The following is a 17,845-nucleotide window of genomic DNA, read 5'->3' on the forward strand; positions in this document are numbered from 1 at the left end:
AAATTAATTATTTCTATTCTATACAAACACTAGGGGTTATATATTTGCACCTTTAAAATGTTTACTAATTTTGAAGAAATAAAAAATACAAAGCCTCCAAAAAAAGTGACATTACAGTTAGATAAAGAATTAGGAGCTCAAACACATTCAAAAACGTGAGAAAGATACTTTATTATAAAAAATACAAATAATAATAAAATCCTTAATTAAAACAATAGTGTTTAACAGTCAATATAAAATTCACAGGCAAACTCAGCGAAAATAAAGTGTTTCAGTCAGGAGAAACCATATCCAGATTAGCAAGGTGTCTCATGGTGGGTCTACCATGTGGACAATTCCAGGGCTGTTCAATTTCACCCATGTGAAGCACAAGTTTCTTCATTTCACTGATGTTGAGGGCAGTGCCAACCATCACCTGTGTAAACAGAAAAACAGAACAAACTGTTTATATAAAAGCTTAAAAAGAACACAAATATTCAACGGCTCAATCACAGACTCTGATCTTCCTTTACAGGTTTTTATGTGGGTTCATACAGGTGGATTAGAACAGGGTTGCAAAATATTCCTGACGGGAAGAAAAGTTAGCTGCCCTCACCGATTTGCGACAAGCCCTGGATGCAAACATTTGCCTAACTCGAGAAGGTCGACACATGATTCCTGGACTGTCGCTAAGCATGAAGATGAGTTCTTCAATGTCACTTGGCCCAAAGGTCCAATTCTTACTTGTAGGTAAAGACACCAGCTTCACCCTCTCCATAACCTGAGCTGATAAACACACCACCATACCACATCAATTTGAAGGAATATGTACCAGATACGATCCTGAAAATCTACTACAGTAGATAACCCACCATCCTCATCAATGAGGAAGTCAAATCCATTCTTTCTGAAGATTTCAAGGTTTTCCATGAGCACAGTTTCACTGATAGCCGGGAGGTGGAGATTTTGTGGACTGCATATGGAGAAAGAAAATGTAAGTTAGCTTTAAAATAAATACCAGCTCCCAGTTCCACTTATCTGTGCAGATTGTGACTTACACTATGAGCCTCTGTCCCTTTAAAACCGTATTCTGTTGGAGCATCTCAAAATTGTACTTTTCATCTGTGGCATGCTGGTCGATTATGAAAAGGTCAGATTTCAGCTTGGTGATAATAAAACCCAGGTTGAACTGACCAATGATTTCCATATCCTTGAACATATCTTTGCTGTAAAGAAAAGTTGAAACCTTTTAAATGGCATATAAACTCATAAACATGATGATTGCAGTATTTCAAAGGGATAGTAAACCCCCCCCCCAAAAAAAAAGAAAATCGCATTCTCAGGTTGTTACAAACCAGTAAGCATTTCTTTCTTCTGCAGAACATATTTAGAAAAATAATGGTAACCAAACAGTTTCGGTTCCAATTGACTTCCATTGTAGGGGGAAAAAAAACAATGCAAGTCAATGTTCACCAAAAGGGTTTGGTTCTTTAAAATTCTAAAAAATAAATAAACATTCTTTAAAATAATATCTTTTTTTCTTCAACAGAAGAAAGTGAGTCATACAGGTTTGGAACAACATGAGGGAAAGAAAATGATGATAGAAGTTTCATTTTTAGGTGAACTATCTCTTTAGGCGCTCAAAGTAAAAAGATCAGTCTAACCTTATTTCTTTCTTAAGCTCGTCCTCAGCACTATGGTTTTCTCCAGGGTTAATCTTCGCCCTGAACCGTCTATATTTTGGCTCTTGATCATTGTTCTCGGTCTTCTGAGCCTGCAGCCTCTGTATCCTTTTAGAAAGTTCCTGCAGAGAAAACTGCAAAAGCACAGTTTTCTTCTGTATGCTGACAGGTGAATCCAATTCCTGGGAGGAATTCTTGTTTTTGGAGTCCACCAAACATGCTGGAGGTTCATCTTCACGTCTAGCTCTTTTAGCTTCAGGACTTAAGATTCTTTCCTGGTGTTGTTCTGACTTTGTTTCTGGCATCAAAGGTTCATGACTCCAGAACTTATCATTTACAGGTTCATCTATAGTCTCAGCTTTAACATCAGTTTCATATATAATAGGGTGTAAAACTGACTTGTTTTCTGAATTGTTTTCAAGTAGAATCTCTGGATCGTCTTTTGCAGAACTTTGGTTTGCAGCCCAAGAATCATCAGCATCACTATCAAAGGTGCTTTTATATTTAGCTAAACAAGCAGTCGATTTAATGGAAGTAACAGCCGCAAAACTTGGAGAGGATTTTAAAGGCGGCCTCATGTCAGTAACTTTTTTAGAGCAGCTCACAAAGGAAAACATATTCTTCTGAGAAGGACCAGCACAAACAGCTTTATGACTAGACTGCTTTGACCCAATTCCTGGAGCCTGATGGTTTGAAAATGCTTGTTTAAGTCCTGCTAGATTGATGGAGGTCTTTGGGGGCCCTTCATCTGGAAGAGCTTCAGAGGCTGAAACGGTTTCACAATCTTCTGTACCAGTGCTTGTCTTAGTTGGTCTACCTAGGCCTTCAAGAGCAACATCAACATATGTAATGACACTTCAAGACAACACATGAGCTGTCCTAAAAGGTCTGAAGTACTTTACCTGTAATTGCTGGAGAAATGTGATTGAGACTTAATTTATTGACACCAATCTCAAACATAGCAATAAGTGAGCTTTTTAGAATGGCCAGCAAGAGTTTTTCCTCTTGTAGAAGGATTTGACGTTTGTCTGGAGTGACATTCACGTCGACACAGTCTAAAGTGAAGCAAAGAATCAAAACACAGGATTAAATATGTTTAAAAATACTTCATTAAGCATTTATATTCTACATACTTTGTATTATATAAACTACCGTTTAAAGGTTTCTGAATGACTATTTAAATATTTTCGAAAGTACAGAAATACAGTAAATTGTTAAATATATATATTTTATTTGAATCTATTTTAAAATGTAATTTATTTCCGTGATCGCAAGACCACGGAAATATCCGTGAGATCCAGAAATCCTTCTTATATGCTGATTTGGTGCTCAAGAAACAATTATTTTTAGTAGTAATGTGATTCTTTGATGGAGAGAAAGTTTAGAACAACGAGTTTATTTAAAATATAATTTTTTGCGACACCTGTCAAAAGTGACAGTAAAGACATTTAAAATGTAATTCCTCTTGCTAAATAAAAGTATTTATTTCTTTAAATACCTAACACATTTAATACCTAATAACCCAAACTTTTGAACAGTAGAGTATCCACTTATTTACAATCATATGCGATATATTATATTATATACAGTACACTATATACAGTATACTAATTTCATTTCTTAATTTTTGTCTTACCTGAAGCGACAGTGATGTTTAGAGCGACAAATGGGTATTGATGCCGATTGTACATGTGATAAACCTCATTCACAAGCTTGGAGACCTGCAAATATGACAAAAAAATATGAACACATCATACTTATTAAATATATTATAAATGGAATAATACTTACATAAAAAGACCACACACCTTTACTGGATCACAGGGTCTTTTATTGATAAAGAAGAACTGTCTGTCAGTAGCACTTCGACCAACACCATGATCCCCTTGTGACACAAACCCTTCAATGCTAGAATGCAATAGTACCAATAAACATCACTTTACACAGGAATATCCAAGTTATAATATGGTTTTCATTAGCCGAACTGATAAGAAGTCAATCGTAGATAGACCCACAAATGAATATGTTTACACAGAATAACTTACATGAAAAGGTCTTTTGGAACATCTACCCCACAGAGACCATAGTCTTCCTTAATGGATTCATTGGGAGATATTTGTTGGAAGGGAATCAAACTTTGTAGCTGAGGACAAATAAAAATGTGACATAGTATGTTACTCTCAAACAACATGGACAAACAATAATGCAGGTACTTTGTTAGAATAATATGATAGTGTGTTATGTTGGTCAATTTTGGTTTAGAGAAGAATAAATAATAAGAATTTATCTTAAAATATCCACTAGAAAATAGGTTATTCTCACCTGTTTAGGTCCAAACACAGCTCCAATGTTGTCTCTCATGCTGTTACTGCCGCTGGTGCACAGTACTGTGGTGCGCTTGCCTTGTCCCATCTGGTTAGTGCATGTAATACGCACACCAGTGGAGATGATGCAGTAGGATTGCAAGACGAAAATCATCTTGGAATAATCCTGTGAAGAAACTATTTAATTCCTTCCTAAACATGGAGACAAACCCATGTACCCATATATATCCCAGCAGACCTTTTTGATGTTGCGCTGGAACTCCTTGTGTCGAACAGGTAACGTGGAGAAGAGCTTCTGAAGAGTGACGGTAGTGCCGTGCTGACGGGGATGCGGCACGCGCTCAGTGAGATGACCATTGTGGTCATACACCAGCCGAGCTCCGATCTGAGCGCTCTCATGACAGGTCACGACACTAAGATCACTGCGGACATTGAACAGTGTATATTAAGGAAGCACTAGAGAGTTTAATCAAACATATCAGTACATGATCAATTGTGAGATCATCATTGTGCTATAATCATCACATATTATGTAATGCTCATACTGTAAGAATTAAGAAGACGCATACAAAGTAAAGTGTTACCTAAGAGCACAAAGTGAGCTGAGAGCTTCACCGCGGAACCCAAACGTCTCCACGTGTATCAGGTCGGAAAAATCTCTTAATTTAGAGGTGTGATGTTTTAAAGCTGCAGATGTGGAGAAGACACAGATAGGTACACTACCCGTCAAAAGTCTGGAATCATTAAGACTTTAGAATGTTTTTAAAAGAAGTGAAATATTATTGCTATTAAAAATGTGACATATTTTAAAATGTAATTTATTCCTGTGATGGAAAGCTTTTAGCAGCCATTACTCCAGCCTTCGGTGTCACATGATCCTTCAGAAATCCTTCTAATATGCTGATTTAGTGCTCAAGAAACATTTCTTATTATCAATGTTCGAAACCGTTTTGCTGCTTAAATATTTTAAGCTTAGCATTTATTTAAAAACATTCATATCTAAGTAACACTATAAATTTCTTTAGGGTCACCTTTATTATATATATAGTTGTATTATATATTATCTATATATAAAAAAAAAACGTAATTTTGATAAACTTTTGACCGGTAGTGTAAGCATGCCAGACTCTGTTATGTCCAATGTTCAGAAAAAGGCAACTTACTTAGTCCCTCAAAGTTTTGCTCCTCAACACCTTTTCCATTGTCTGACACTTCCACCAACTCTGTTCCACTGTCTTTTAGCTTGACATCTGTATGGAAACAAAACAATTGATCAAATGTAGCATTATCTCAAGCGCAAGCATTATCCTCATGCTGTCATCCCTTGAGCTCACCAACATTAGTGGCACCAGCATCAATGCTGTTCTCCACCAGCTCCTTCACAGCTGTGGCCAGACTCAGCACCACCTGTCCAGAGCAGATCTGATGCACAGACTGTTTGTCTATTGCCTTTATGGCTCCAGCAGAATCCGTGCTAGGATTTTAAAATACAGACTATGAGAGCAAACAGCATGACACATTAGTAAACTGTACAATACTGTAGTAAACAGTGTTTCCAGTATAGCAGACAGGGATGAGCAGTATTTATGATACATGTATTTCAAATATAAAATAGGATTTTGTAATTTGTATTTGATAGGGTTGATGAAAATGGCTTCATATGTTGTATCAAAATACTTTAGTGTTCTGTATTTTTGTAGTTTTATAATACTTTGTAAGAAGTCTACATAATGACATCATAAAAATGCGGCCTCTGATTGGTGCCTAATCAGTAGTTTGCCCAGACATGTTGAGATAAGAACAGAAAATTGATCCATAATTCCATATGGAAGAGGGTGGTCAAGGTAAGAAACGTGCAGGCTTGCCAGTTTTCCATCATTTTTTTTTTTTTTTCATAAATTGCTATAATTTTTAAGAGTTCATGTTAAGTTTTGGTGTTCGTTTTAGTAGTAGTGTTCTATAAATAGTGTACCAATTTACATAATGTTCTTGAAAACTATTATACTGAGCAACAGCCCCACAGTTAAGCTTGCTACTTTCAGCCTACGTCGGTTGTGCACGAAAAATAAAATAAAGTTCCTATGAATACAGGGGCTATCAGTTGTCATTGAGTCGGTATTGCTAATGCAAAATAGGCCCTTCGTTACCAAACACCAAGTAACTAAATAAGGATACAACTATGTCATTCGCAAATTGTTAAACTGTTGATTACTTTAAAACTAACCTTCATCTGGGAGATATGTGAATATTTGATCTGTTAACTGGTTGCATATCAGATTTATTGCATGACTAGGCAGAGAAAAGCTGTTGCTATCAAACATTGTTTACTTAATCAACTGAGTCAGTGTAATGGTGAAGGGATAGATTAAATAGGCCAACTGATGGAAGGTTTGCTAAGAAATTTCATGCTCCCTTGTAAGTACATTTTAAAATACAAAAATACAGTAGTTTATTTTGATACATTTTGTGGCTGCTGTATTTTGTAGTTTATTTTGATACAATTAAAATTAAGGTATTTGGTGTTTTATTTTAAAATACATTTTGATGTATCTTTGCCCAACCCTGAGAGCGGATCGTTTCACTTGTCTAGTCCGCAGAACATGCAAAGCTTTAAAAACTTACCACGAATCTGACATCCTTTCTGTAACAGTATGGTTACAGACGCTTAACTTTGCATTGTGGCTATTTTGATAGCTTTTGCTCCCTACGGTATTCAGAAGAAACAAGCAGGAATTGAATGTGTTTTCATTGCTCAGTGTGAAAAAACAATTATTCGTCAAGAAAAAAAGCTATGATAAACTACAAACTATATCAGATATACCAATAAACGCACGCGCATAAGTGCGTCGCTCTATGCTGCTCAGTCTGAACACGTTCCCGCCCGCGGCGTGACGCAAAACATCAGGTTTAGCACGTTTTGCGTCCGGGACATGTGATCAACTGTTGCCTACTGTCAATGCTACTGTACAAATTTGTACCGTCGGCTGTTATATGAACATCTTTCTTTTTTTATGACTTTGTTATGCCAAGTTAATCTTTAACTTAATGCGTCTTCCTCTGTGAAGTCTATGTGGAAACAAATTTTCCAAAAAACGGCTATATATATATATATATATATATATATATATATATATTCAAAGTAATATATATATATTCTCCATTTCTCCTAGTTTTTTTAATCAGTTAATTTTATTGATGTATCATTGCGATGCTTTGCAACAAAACCAAAGTACCAATTTTAACGTTTTATTTTGAAACATTTCATCACCCTGCACGTGGTTGTCTGGGTAGGGACTGTGTGCAAAGTTCAAATCTGATAATGCCGAAACTGACACTGACACAACAAAATTGTTAATGTCATTGTCTGTATAGAGATCCAAGTATGTTAAATCTACAATCTATAAACCAAACGTATATTCGATTAACAGTTTGATGCATTATGTATTTCTTTGTTTTTCATATATGAAGACAATTTTGAGATACTTCCTTACCCCTGTCCCTTGAAACATGGCAGGCAACTGTCAGTTTACTATGATATTTTTATTCGGCCAGTTTTAAAACTTGTTAGTGGGGGTTTTCCCGATCAAAAGGGTTGGGTTTTCGAAAGTTGACCCTTTCTGAATAGGTCTAATGAAGGTGATGCACTGAAGTGTCTTTCATAAAAACGTCATGTTTCGCAAAACAGAGACTCTCATGGCAGAGGAAAGTTCGAGTAGCGGTGTAGTTTCCCATCTGAGAAGCCGTAGCCTTCATGTCCGACGGGGCCTTTTCACTCCAGACAGAAGACCTAGAAGAGGAATGTTCAGCCTGACAGATACGGAGGACGACGTCCAATTTGACAGTGAGTGCACTCCAACGGCAATATTGTACAGCCCCTTTTATTCATGACATTGCACTGTTATCAGAGTAGTCATGATTAAGAGTCTGGGGCTCTTAAACAAAACAGGGCGTCTGTAAAAATTGGTGTTAGTTCTTTGATTAATATTTACTTTTTTTTTGGATGTTAGAGACTGTGAACATCAGGTGCATAAATTGTTAAAGTAGTATGTCCAAATGACTAAAATGTAATAATGCAGTTTTAAGATGTCCCCCCTACTTAATATTTCATATGTGTGGCTTCTTAGGGGTGTGTGGGGGGTAACTTGAAACTGTTTCAAGCTGATAAGTGACTTAGAGCTTACCCACCCCTGATGTACACACAAGATGCAGCATTGGTATATTTATATTTGCTCAGCTGTTAAGAGAATACAGTAAATGTTTGGTGTCTAAATGGATTCAGAGGGAAATGACATTATGGCCTTAATTGCCAAAGTTATTGCTGAAGGTAAGACACCCCAATCTAAGTTGTTTTAGACTCATTTTGGTCAGATTATATATATATATATATATATATATATATATATATATATATATATATATATATATATATATATAATATGTTTTATATTCAAACATAGTCAAAAAATTTAGTATTCACCACCCTTTCTATTTTTCATATAAATGCAGCCTCAGACTCAGACAATAACTGTGAGGTGTTGCTGGCGGGGAAACAGTATCCGTCGATCCAGGAATTTGCCTCTGCCATTCCCAACCAACTGCTGCTGGGATCTCTACTGGAACACTTGTGCTTTGTTTACGAGAGTGATCCCACACGCTCACGAATGCTGTTTAAAGGTTAGCGTCATTGATATTGGCTTATAAAAGGCAAAATTTGTTCATTTACTGTTTGTCTTAAAATGTATGTTTCAAATGCCTCTGTTGTTTCAGTGATGGGCCAGCATTTAGCAGCCATGAACCTCCTCTCTCCGCTGGCTATCAGCGATGAGTTCAGCACAGTCCGACTACAGCATAACCGGGCGTTCACAGAGCTCCTGCATGCGACCAGCTCATCGCTTTTCCCACAGGTAATACTACTTAATTCATCATCAATGTCATTTTGGTGTGATTTCTGTCCAGCTCTTGCTTTCATCAACAAAACCAAAAGAAAACAAACTTCTTATTTTGCCCTACCTGTTCATCTTTTGGATTTTGCAGGAACATAGATATTTGAGTACAGAAGGCCAGAGTCTAAGGTGAAAACATTTACACTTGTAGCACCTCCACTTACATTGCTTTGTAATACTGTTCAAAAGTTCAGGGTCTGTCAGAATGGGGTCAGATTTTTTGAAAGAATCTTAAGTATCTTATGCTTACCAAGGCTGCATTTTTTTTATCAAAAATACATAAAAAATATGGAGCTTATAATATGACAAAATGATTTGAATTTGAACTGTGTAAATTTGAATCATTGACAAATGTAATCTAACAAAATGGAATATTATGTGGAATTTTAAATAGTTCTGAATTTGATTTCTTTAAATTCATATTGAACATTTGAAATTTAACGAATTGAAATGTTTTTATTGCTGAATTTTAAAGACATGTATTTTCAAACAGCTATTTTTTTGTTCTGAATTCTTAGACTGCAAATATTCAGTTAAAAAAATACAGATTCAAGTTTTCAAGATGAAGAAGAAATTCGGAACTTCAAATTCAGTTTTCTAAAATTCAAACCGTGGAAAATTCAGATCGTACAGAAAGTAGGTCACAGGTCATCCACTGGGAAGAGTAGAGGATCTCAGAAAATTCGAACAGAGCATTTTGGCTGCACTGCAGTAGTTTTCTGCCGCAAACGTGGTGGTGGTGGTTCAAGAGAATCCGTGTATCATTCGTTCAGTCGTTTTTTGATTTAATATTAAGAGTAGAAAAATGAGAAAATTGAGATTCTAATAATAGCCTAGTCATCCGCTGCTGCAGTTGCACGGAGCTTACGAAACTTATTTTCTCATCAAACAACTAGACTAACGAATGGCTCGACACAACGGAAGTGTAGACTTCTTCTGTGTAGACCAGCAGTTCTTAAGTGCCAGGGGGTCCGTGAAATAATTTGCTATAACCTACCGTAGCCTATTTTCCGGACTGTAAAGTCACGTTTTCTATCATGAAACACGCTGTAATTTATTCCAAAGTGACTTACACATATATAATGCATTTAACGTCAAATAATATAAATGTTGACTTTCAAAAGTAGGCACGCCAAGAAGGCTATTCGCTGTATTTTGGTTCATTTTTGGTGTGCGCCAGAAAGATCTTTAAAGGGATAGTTCACTTTGAAATAAAATTTTGGTATGTTTTAGCTTACCTCAAGGGCATCCAAGATGTAGGTGTCTTTTTTTCCGCAGTAGTTTCAATTTGGATATTTTTAGGCCAAACCGTTCTTGTCTGTCAGTCATATAATGCAGGTATACGGTCACTGTCTCAAAGAGCAAGCACAGAGTCCAAATTAAACAATTCCCCATCGTAAGTACACATTGATGGCCTAAGACACGAAACGAGCGGTTTGTGTGAGAAAACGAACAGTATTTATATCGTTGTTACCTCTTGAACACAGCCGCGTCCAAATGATCTGAGGCCGCGGGCGGGTATAGATATATACACTAGACGTCGCCTTGGCTACTGCAGTTCATTGGAACGAAACCGTAGCCAAGCGACATCTAGTATATACATCTATACCCGCCCGCGCCCTCAGATCATTTGGACGCGGCTGTGTTCAAGAGGTAACAACGATATAAATACTGTTCGTTTTCTCACACAAACCGCTCGTTTCGTGTCTTAGGCCATCAATGTGTACTTACGATGGGGAATTGTTTAATTTGGACGATGTGGAATTGTTTTAATTTGGACTCTGTGCATGCTCTTTGAGACAGTGACCGTATACCTGCATTATATGACTGACAAACAAGAACGGTTTGGCCTAAAAATATCCAAATTGAAACTACTGTGGAAAAAAAGACACCTACATCTTGGATGCCCTTGAGGTAAGCTAAAACATACCAAAATTTTATTTCAAAGTGAACTATCCCTTTAAGGAGACCGAGACGCGCTAAAGCAGCGCATCATGTTGTTTTATTTATTTTTCAAAGGCATGACATTTTGTAGTCATTTTGAATGTACACAAAAAAAAAAAAAAATTTTACTGTTTCGAACGATGTCATATTATCTGTATGACTAAATGACAGAGTATTAAGTTATTTCTCCCTGCTGTGGAACAAATCCAAGTGATGGCGCTGCATCGCCCGCTCACACAACATAGTAGCCTATCAGTTCTGGCATTGCTAACTTCACATCGCAGCATGTTCATTATCAAAATAAAACACAGTCAACCAAACATATAAAAAGTTATTCTGCTGGTTTTTATGACGATGTGACGCCCGCACGTTTCTCTCTCTCAACTTGGAGATGATCCGGTGTAACTTGCACTCCGGTGCATTACAAAATGCGAGTGGAGACCATTTGGGCAAAAAAAAAAAACATATTGTGTTCATTACCCCCACCCACATTCATTTTGGGCTTATTCACTGTTATTAGTAGAGGGTCCTTGGAAATTTTGTTTTAAAAATAAAACACAAGGCCTACATCATAAAACTCAGAAGATTATGTATTTTAATATTTTTGATAGTCAGTCTGACTGACAGTTCATGCGTGTATGTTAGGCCTATATAGGCTACCCAAGTCAATGCATTATTCTTTCCTTTTAGTATTAGTGTTTTAAATGTTTAATTGACTACTAATTATATTGATTTATATCTTAAATTCTTTTTTAACTTACTGGGCGACCATGCAGGCCATGACAGCTGTCATTTAGCCTACCCTGCCATACCCAGTTGATGCAAAGTGTAGGTGAATTCATATCTACACAGAGGATAGCCCTGTCTAGGCTCTTCCCCGGTACGGGTTGTGTCGAATCATTGTCTGGTTGTTTGATGAGAAAAAAATGAAATGTATATACATTTTTACTACGTAGTTGCAATAAACACGTTAAGAATCCGTGCAACTGCAGCAGCAGAAGACTATTATTAGAATATTAGAAATCTAATATTCAAGCTGTTTTCTCTTTTTTCTATTCTTTAACATTAAATCAAAAAACAACTGAACGAATGATACACGGATTCTCTTCGTTTGCGGCAGAAAACTACTGCAGTGCAGCCAAAATGCTCCGTTTGACTTTTCTGAGATCCTCTACTCTTCCCTGTGGATGACCTGTGACGTACTTTTCTATACGATCTGAATTTTCTGCGGTTTGAATTTTAGAAAACTGAATTTGAAGTTCCGAATTTCTTCTTCATCTTGAAAACTTGAATCTGTAGTTTTTAAAACTGAATATTTGCAATCTAAGAGTTCAGAACAAAAAAATAGCTGTTTGAAAATACGCCTTTAAAATTCAGCCAAAAAACATTTAAATTCGTTAAATTTCAAATGTTCAATATTCGTTTAAAAAATCTAATTCAGTACTATTTAAAATCCCACATAATATTCCATTTTGTTAGATTACACTTGTCAATAATTCAAATTGACACAATTCAAATTCAAATCATTTTCTCATATTATAAGCTCCATAATATGAGAAATATTATGAAATATTATTACAATTTAAAATAACTTTTCTAATTTAATGTATTTTAAAATCGAATTTAGTCTTGTGACGGCAAAGCTGAATTTTCTGCAGTCATTACTCCAGTCTTCAGTGTCACATGATCCTTAAGAAATCATTCTAATATGCTGATTTGGTGCTCAAGAATCATTTCTTATTATTATTATCATAATAATGTTCAATGTTGAAAACAGTTTGCTTTATATTTTGTGGAAATCGTGATATCTTTGAGGATTCTTTGATGAATAGAATGTTCAAAAGAACAGCATTTATTTGAAACCGAAATAATCATTTGTAACATTATAAATGCTTTTACTTTCACCTTTGGTCAATCTAATGCATTCTTCATTTTTAAAAATCGTAATGACTCCAAACTTTTAAAAGACAATGTATAGTATTATAACATTTCAAATAATTGAGAAATGCTTTTCTATCCTAGAACCAAAGATGGTCTTTTCCAAGCACAGACATCTCGTTACCTTAGTGAATTTGAAGAAATCGCAACACTGGGTAAAGGAGCCTATGGCAAAGTGTTTAAAGTGAGAAAAAGTTAATTATATTATGCTCCAAAGATGGAAACCACATATTGTTGAAAGGTGCGTAGTACTAAAAACACCTATTTCAGGTCACAAACAAGCTTGATGGTCAGGAATATGCTGTGAAAAAAATCCTAATCAAGAAAGTAACAAGAGACGACTGTATGAAGGTAAAGTATGTCACCGATTCAGTTACTATTGTTCTGATGTACCCCCCCCCCACATCTGTATGATTTAGCTATTGTATGTCATATCATGTCTTTTTTTTATCTCCTCGCAGGTTCTTCGAGAGGTTAAAGTGCTCTCCAGCCTTCAGCATTCCAATATTGTTGGCTATCACACTGCATGGATGGAGCACGTTCAGCCTGCCGTGAAAAGTACATTGTTCTAATGATGTGTTCTAAATAACATTGGTTACATTAGGAGATATATACCCATTTAAATCATATTTTGCTTATATTCAGTATTTCTGGAATCATGCAAAAATGGTACAAACTTGTCAAATGTTCGGTTTATCTCACTAGATCCCAAATCCCTCGTTTCACAAACATTTCCAGAATTAGAGAAACCATCACAGAAAGATGGGTAAGTTCCTACACAAAATTCCTACACAAATAACTTATTGTAACACGTTTACAATTGTATATTTGAAAATGCATCTTGCTTCAGGTGCACGCAGGAAAACACTAACAGCAGCAATGGATCATCCATTGTTTTTGAACATTCTGAACAAGCAGAAGCCAAAGAAAACCAGGCTGCACTAGAAAGCATGTCAGTGAAACCCTCAACTTCAAAAGAAGAGATGGGACATGCTGTTTGCCCCAAAAATGTCCGCAACCCACAGAACTTTGTTCCATGTGTGTTTTTGGGAAAGCCTCGCTCTATGGTGAGCAAATGCCCTGCAGCTAAAAGGGACAGCTCAACACTCTCAGAGGACGACCTCAGTCAAAACAGACTGGAATTGAACAATAACAATAACTCTTACATTGATATGGACACTACTGAATGGTCCGAAAAGCAGGCGCAAGAGGTATACGGTCCACTGAATGTAAACCATCAATTTAATTGAAATGAGAAATAATTATCTTGTAATCTTTTATAATGTTTATATTAGGTTTATGCTTGTTCCTGTCTATAGGTTCAGTTCCACTTAATGCTTTATATACAAATGCAGCTTTGTGAACGATCTCTGAAAGACTGGATACAAGAAAGAAACTCAAGAACCACGTCAGTAGGTGAGATCACGTTATTCATACGAGTTACTATATTTTACAGTATTTGTACATTTATACTTCCTTCTTTAGATGTAATTTAATAGGTACTATGTCTCATACACTTAAATACACCTTTACTAAACCGGAAAGACAAGAAAAGCTGATTTGCAGAGCTAGATGTTTTGATTACAGCTTATAATTTTATTGTTGAGTTATTTTGAGCAATTTTTAACCAATACATTCATCCACAGATCCTTGTGAGTCATTAGACTGTGAACACGCATTGAAGATTTTAAAGAAAATACTTGAAGGAGTGGAGTACATTCATTCCCGTGGTATTATGCACAGAGACCTAAAGGTATGTGTATCTATTTTGTTGGTTTACATAACTTGGGATTGTGCACCTTACATTTTTCTAGTTCATGTAAGGCTTGTTGGCATACAAACTGTAGCATTTGTTTAAATGATAGGAGGCCTAGAGTTTTGATAACAGATATTGGGCAGGTGTGGCACAACAATGTGCAAACTTGAGCTTTTGAGGTTAAACTTAATAATAAATCACACTTAACAATTACTTTATTCATTTTACTGATACATCCAGTGGCCTCATAACAGTTTATAGTCAGCATAACATTTAACAGAATTTAAAAATTAAATGACCATTGGGTAATTTGAGTTAATAATGAGCTAATAATGAGTTGCAGTCAATTTGACCAACAATTTCCTTATCCCTTACAAACACACTCTTTATCTGTTTGTTACAGGAAGGTTTGATAGTTCTCGTAATACCCCTGAATCCCCTTTGGATCTTCACACATATTTTTCAAAAGTCTAGAACACACAGTCACCTATGGATTTCCTAAACAAATATAATTCTCATCAGTTAATATGTTAAAACTGTTAATTTTGGATATGTATTACTGTGGATGTTCTATCTGTGTAACAATAAAAACCTGATAAATTAGAGGGTAACTCTCGCCAAAATGCAACCTAGGTTCTTTTTGTCTACTCGAGGCAAACTTTCATTTAAAAGCATAATTAGGATGGAAACGCCACTTTTAAGTTTGACCGTATTTTTGTTTTAGGTTAAATGCCTTGTGAATGGGAGTGAATGAGGCACTTTTATGATAGCATCAAAAATCGATATTTTTAAAACACAAAGAAGGTTCGACACAACATGAAACTTTGCTCGAAGTATCACCAGGGGCTCTACACATGAGCTCGAGAACTCTTTGTTTGTGTACAAAGAGTTTACTAAAAAGAAAGATTTAGAACAACTCACTGTGTTTCCGGCATTTTGTCAGTCAAAAATAGTCAATGTCCGTAACAGGGAGGAGAGTAAAGATTGAAAGCTCCTAAAGCTTAGTTCAATATAAATTCACGGATAATTTGTTGTTTTCTCGTTAGTGAAAATCAATATTGACCTTGTATTTGAAAAAGGATCCTCATATAAGACACAATACTAAAATTCAGAGTCAGTTCATTCGCATTCGGAAATTGACTAATTTTGACTGTCAAAATGCTGGCGGGCACAGCTCAGTGAGTTGTTCAAAACCTTTCTTTTTAGTAAACTCTGTGTACACAAACAATGTTCTCAATGCTCGAGTTCATGTGTAGAGCCCTCTGGTGATACTTCGAGCAAAGTTTCATGTTGTGTCGAGTCTCCTTAGTGTTTTAAAAATAGTGATTTTTTTATGCTATCATAAAAGCGCCCCATTCACTCCCATTCACAAGGCATTTAACCTAAAACGAAAATACGGTCAAACTTAAAAGTGGCATTTCCATTCTAATTATGCTTTTAAACGAAAGTTTGCCTCGGGTAGATTAACACAAAGAGCCTAGGTTGCATTTTGGTGAGAGTTACCCTTTAGATAAATAAAATAATTTATAATGTAAAATCTGTACTTGAACTGCATATTATGGCATGGCTCCACATTATTTATTTAGTTAAATTAAAAAGTTAGTGCTAGTATCTCAGTTTAAACTACTCTATTAAGTTGCTTAAACTCACTGTGTATTTATAATGTTTGTTTGTTGCCAATTAAAATTTATATTTGTTTATTTACAGCCAAGAAACATTTTCCTACATGGACCTGAGTACCATGTGAAGATTGGGGACTTTGGCTTGGCTTGCCAAAACATTATAACGGACGAGCATGAGCAGCTGCCCTCCAGCTCTCAAGCAGGTGTAAACACAGGTGACAGAACTATTCACAAGAGCAAATCACCATTATTTTAGTTATTACAAATTCTTTAAAAAATATATATATATATTTGGAATATTCTTATTTTTCTGTTTGTTGCAAAACTACTGCTGATTTAATAGCGGGTAACATTAAATGGCAGCTCTGAATTAATGCAACCTTGGACTAAACAATCTCCTTTCGCACTTTTCAGACTCAGCTCACACTAGTGGAGTGGGAACTTTTGTTTACGCTGCCCCAGAACAACTTGAGGGTTCTCACTATGATTCAAAGGTAGGGCACTGTGAAGCTACAAACTGTTATAATGCAATGTCTATCCATTTGTTTCTGTTGTTTTATGTGCTGTATTTCAATGTTTGACTGTTTCATCTTAGGCACATACTAAAAATGTGGTAGTAGAACTTGATGCTCAGTATGTGTTTCATTTATACAGTCGGATATGTACAGTATAGGAGTGATTGCGTTTGAGTTATTCCAGCCATTTGGTACTGAGATGGAGCGTGCGCACACACTTGGAGAACTACGTCAGAGCAAGATCCCTAATACACTGTCTAACAACTGGCCACTTTTGGCCAAGTATATCAGTCTGCTGACCAGCTCTGATCCCTCAATGCGACCAAGTGCATCTCAGTTACTTCAGAGTGACCTCTTCAGCACCAGTGAAATGGTAAGTGTGGTTTTAATGTTGAACAAAACAAATGTGATCTACATAGCCTCATTTTAGTTATCCTTTGGAACTTGTTACTGTAAAAAATAATAATAAAAAAACATGTGTTTTCATTCTTTATTGTAGGTTATCCACAATTTAAAGCGCAAGATTGATGAGCAAGAAGAAGAAATTGTTCAGCTCAGGAGACAGATCAGTGAGCTACAGATCTCTCAAAATGCAATACACAGTCCAGAAAAGACATAATAATAGTAGCTCTTTTGTACTGCTATAAGTCCTCAATACTTGTAAATTATGTAAATTGTTGTTTGGAAATGGTTGTATGTGTGAGTGCAACTATGTATATAAATGAGTGCCATATTTAATGTTACAAAAGATCTGTAAAGTAAAGTCCCCTGCCAATAGTGCATTAGTCTCCATTGATTAAATAGTTCCTCAAAATAGCCTTACACTTTTGTATTATTAATATTACATTTCATAATATTACAATGATTGCAAGTTTTAAATATATGGATAAAGCTGCAAATGATAGGACTGAAATGTATTATTAATTTGTTTAAAATGTAATGAGGTCATTATAAGTATTATAGTAATGTTATATATATATATTTATGTAGTAACATGTCTGTGTGTGTGTGTGTGTGTGTATATATATATATATATATATATATATATTACATACATACATACATACATACATACATACATACATACAGTACCGGCATAGTTTGGAAACATTTATTTTTAATGTTTTTGAAAGAAGTCTCTT

General features: G+C 35.7%; 2 protein-coding genes across 4 annotated transcripts; one reads left to right on the plus strand and one right to left on the minus strand.

The window, feature by feature from the left end:
- Window positions 1-152: 152 nt before the first annotated feature.
- Window positions 153-6,869, minus strand: pms2 (PMS1 homolog 2, mismatch repair system component). Of its 2 annotated transcripts, none has more exons than XM_081392178.1 (16): window positions 6,807-6,869; window positions 6,608-6,689; window positions 5,320-5,459; window positions 5,149-5,235; window positions 4,570-4,672; window positions 4,224-4,407; window positions 3,984-4,151; window positions 3,707-3,804; window positions 3,470-3,569; window positions 3,298-3,382; window positions 2,564-2,716; window positions 1,644-2,484; window positions 1,038-1,205; window positions 852-952; window positions 596-765; window positions 153-415 (listed from the first exon to the last, which is right to left on the minus strand). In XM_081392178.1, exons 2-16 carry the CDS (start codon window positions 6,619-6,621, stop codon window positions 272-274), a joined length of 2,556 nt encoding a protein of 851 aa, XP_081248304.1. In that variant the 5' UTR covers window positions 6,622-6,689; window positions 6,807-6,869; the 3' UTR covers window positions 153-271. The 2 variants fall into 2 exon arrangements, with proteins under 2 accessions (XP_081248304.1, XP_081248305.1); XM_081392179.1 differs by having other exon boundaries at window positions 6,819-6,867.
- eif2ak1 (eukaryotic translation initiation factor 2-alpha kinase 1) lies at window positions 5,788-17,609 on the plus strand. 2 transcript variants are annotated; one of them, XM_081392180.1, is made up of 16 exons: window positions 5,788-5,829; window positions 7,671-7,826; window positions 8,492-8,659; window positions 8,753-8,889; window positions 9,020-9,057; window positions 12,895-12,994; window positions 13,081-13,161; window positions 13,272-13,368; window positions 13,516-13,576; window positions 13,661-14,021; window positions 14,130-14,226; window positions 14,457-14,563; window positions 16,274-16,403; window positions 16,603-16,682; window positions 16,843-17,076; window positions 17,203-17,609. In XM_081392180.1, the coding sequence occupies exons 1-16, from the start codon at window positions 5,811-5,813 to the stop codon at window positions 17,320-17,322; spliced, it is 1,986 nt and encodes a 661-aa protein (XP_081248306.1). In that variant the 5' UTR covers window positions 5,788-5,810; the 3' UTR covers window positions 17,323-17,609. The 2 variants fall into 2 exon arrangements, with proteins under 2 accessions (XP_081248306.1, XP_081248307.1); XM_081392181.1 differs by lacking the exons at window positions 5,788-5,829; window positions 7,671-7,826 and adding an exon at window positions 8,137-8,309.
- Window positions 17,610-17,845: the final 236 nt, after the last annotated feature.

This window comes from Scardinius erythrophthalmus, assembly GCF_964197995.2.
Source record: "Scardinius erythrophthalmus genome assembly, chromosome: 18".
Lineage (NCBI taxonomy): Eukaryota > Metazoa > Chordata > Actinopteri > Cypriniformes > Leuciscidae > Scardinius > Scardinius erythrophthalmus.

Bases quoted from the DNA above. Each gene is read 5' to 3' on its own strand.
- eif2ak1 (XM_081392180.1), top strand. The intron at 14,227-14,456 runs GTGAGATCACGT...ATTCATCCACAG, and splicing joins CTCAAGAACCACGTCAGTAG to ATCCTTGTGAGTCATTAGAC. The intron at 17,077-17,202 runs GTAAGTGTGGTT...TCTTTATTGTAG, and splicing joins TCTTCAGCACCAGTGAAATG to GTTATCCACAATTTAAAGCG.
- pms2 (XM_081392178.1), bottom strand. The intron at 4,673-5,148 runs GTAAGTTGCCTT...CCACATCTGCAG, and splicing joins GCAAAACTTTGAGGGACTAA to CTTTAAAACATCACACCTCT. The intron at 766-851 runs GTGGGTTATCTA...TGTGTTTATCAG, and splicing joins CTTCCTCATTGATGAGGATG to CTCAGGTTATGGAGAGGGTG.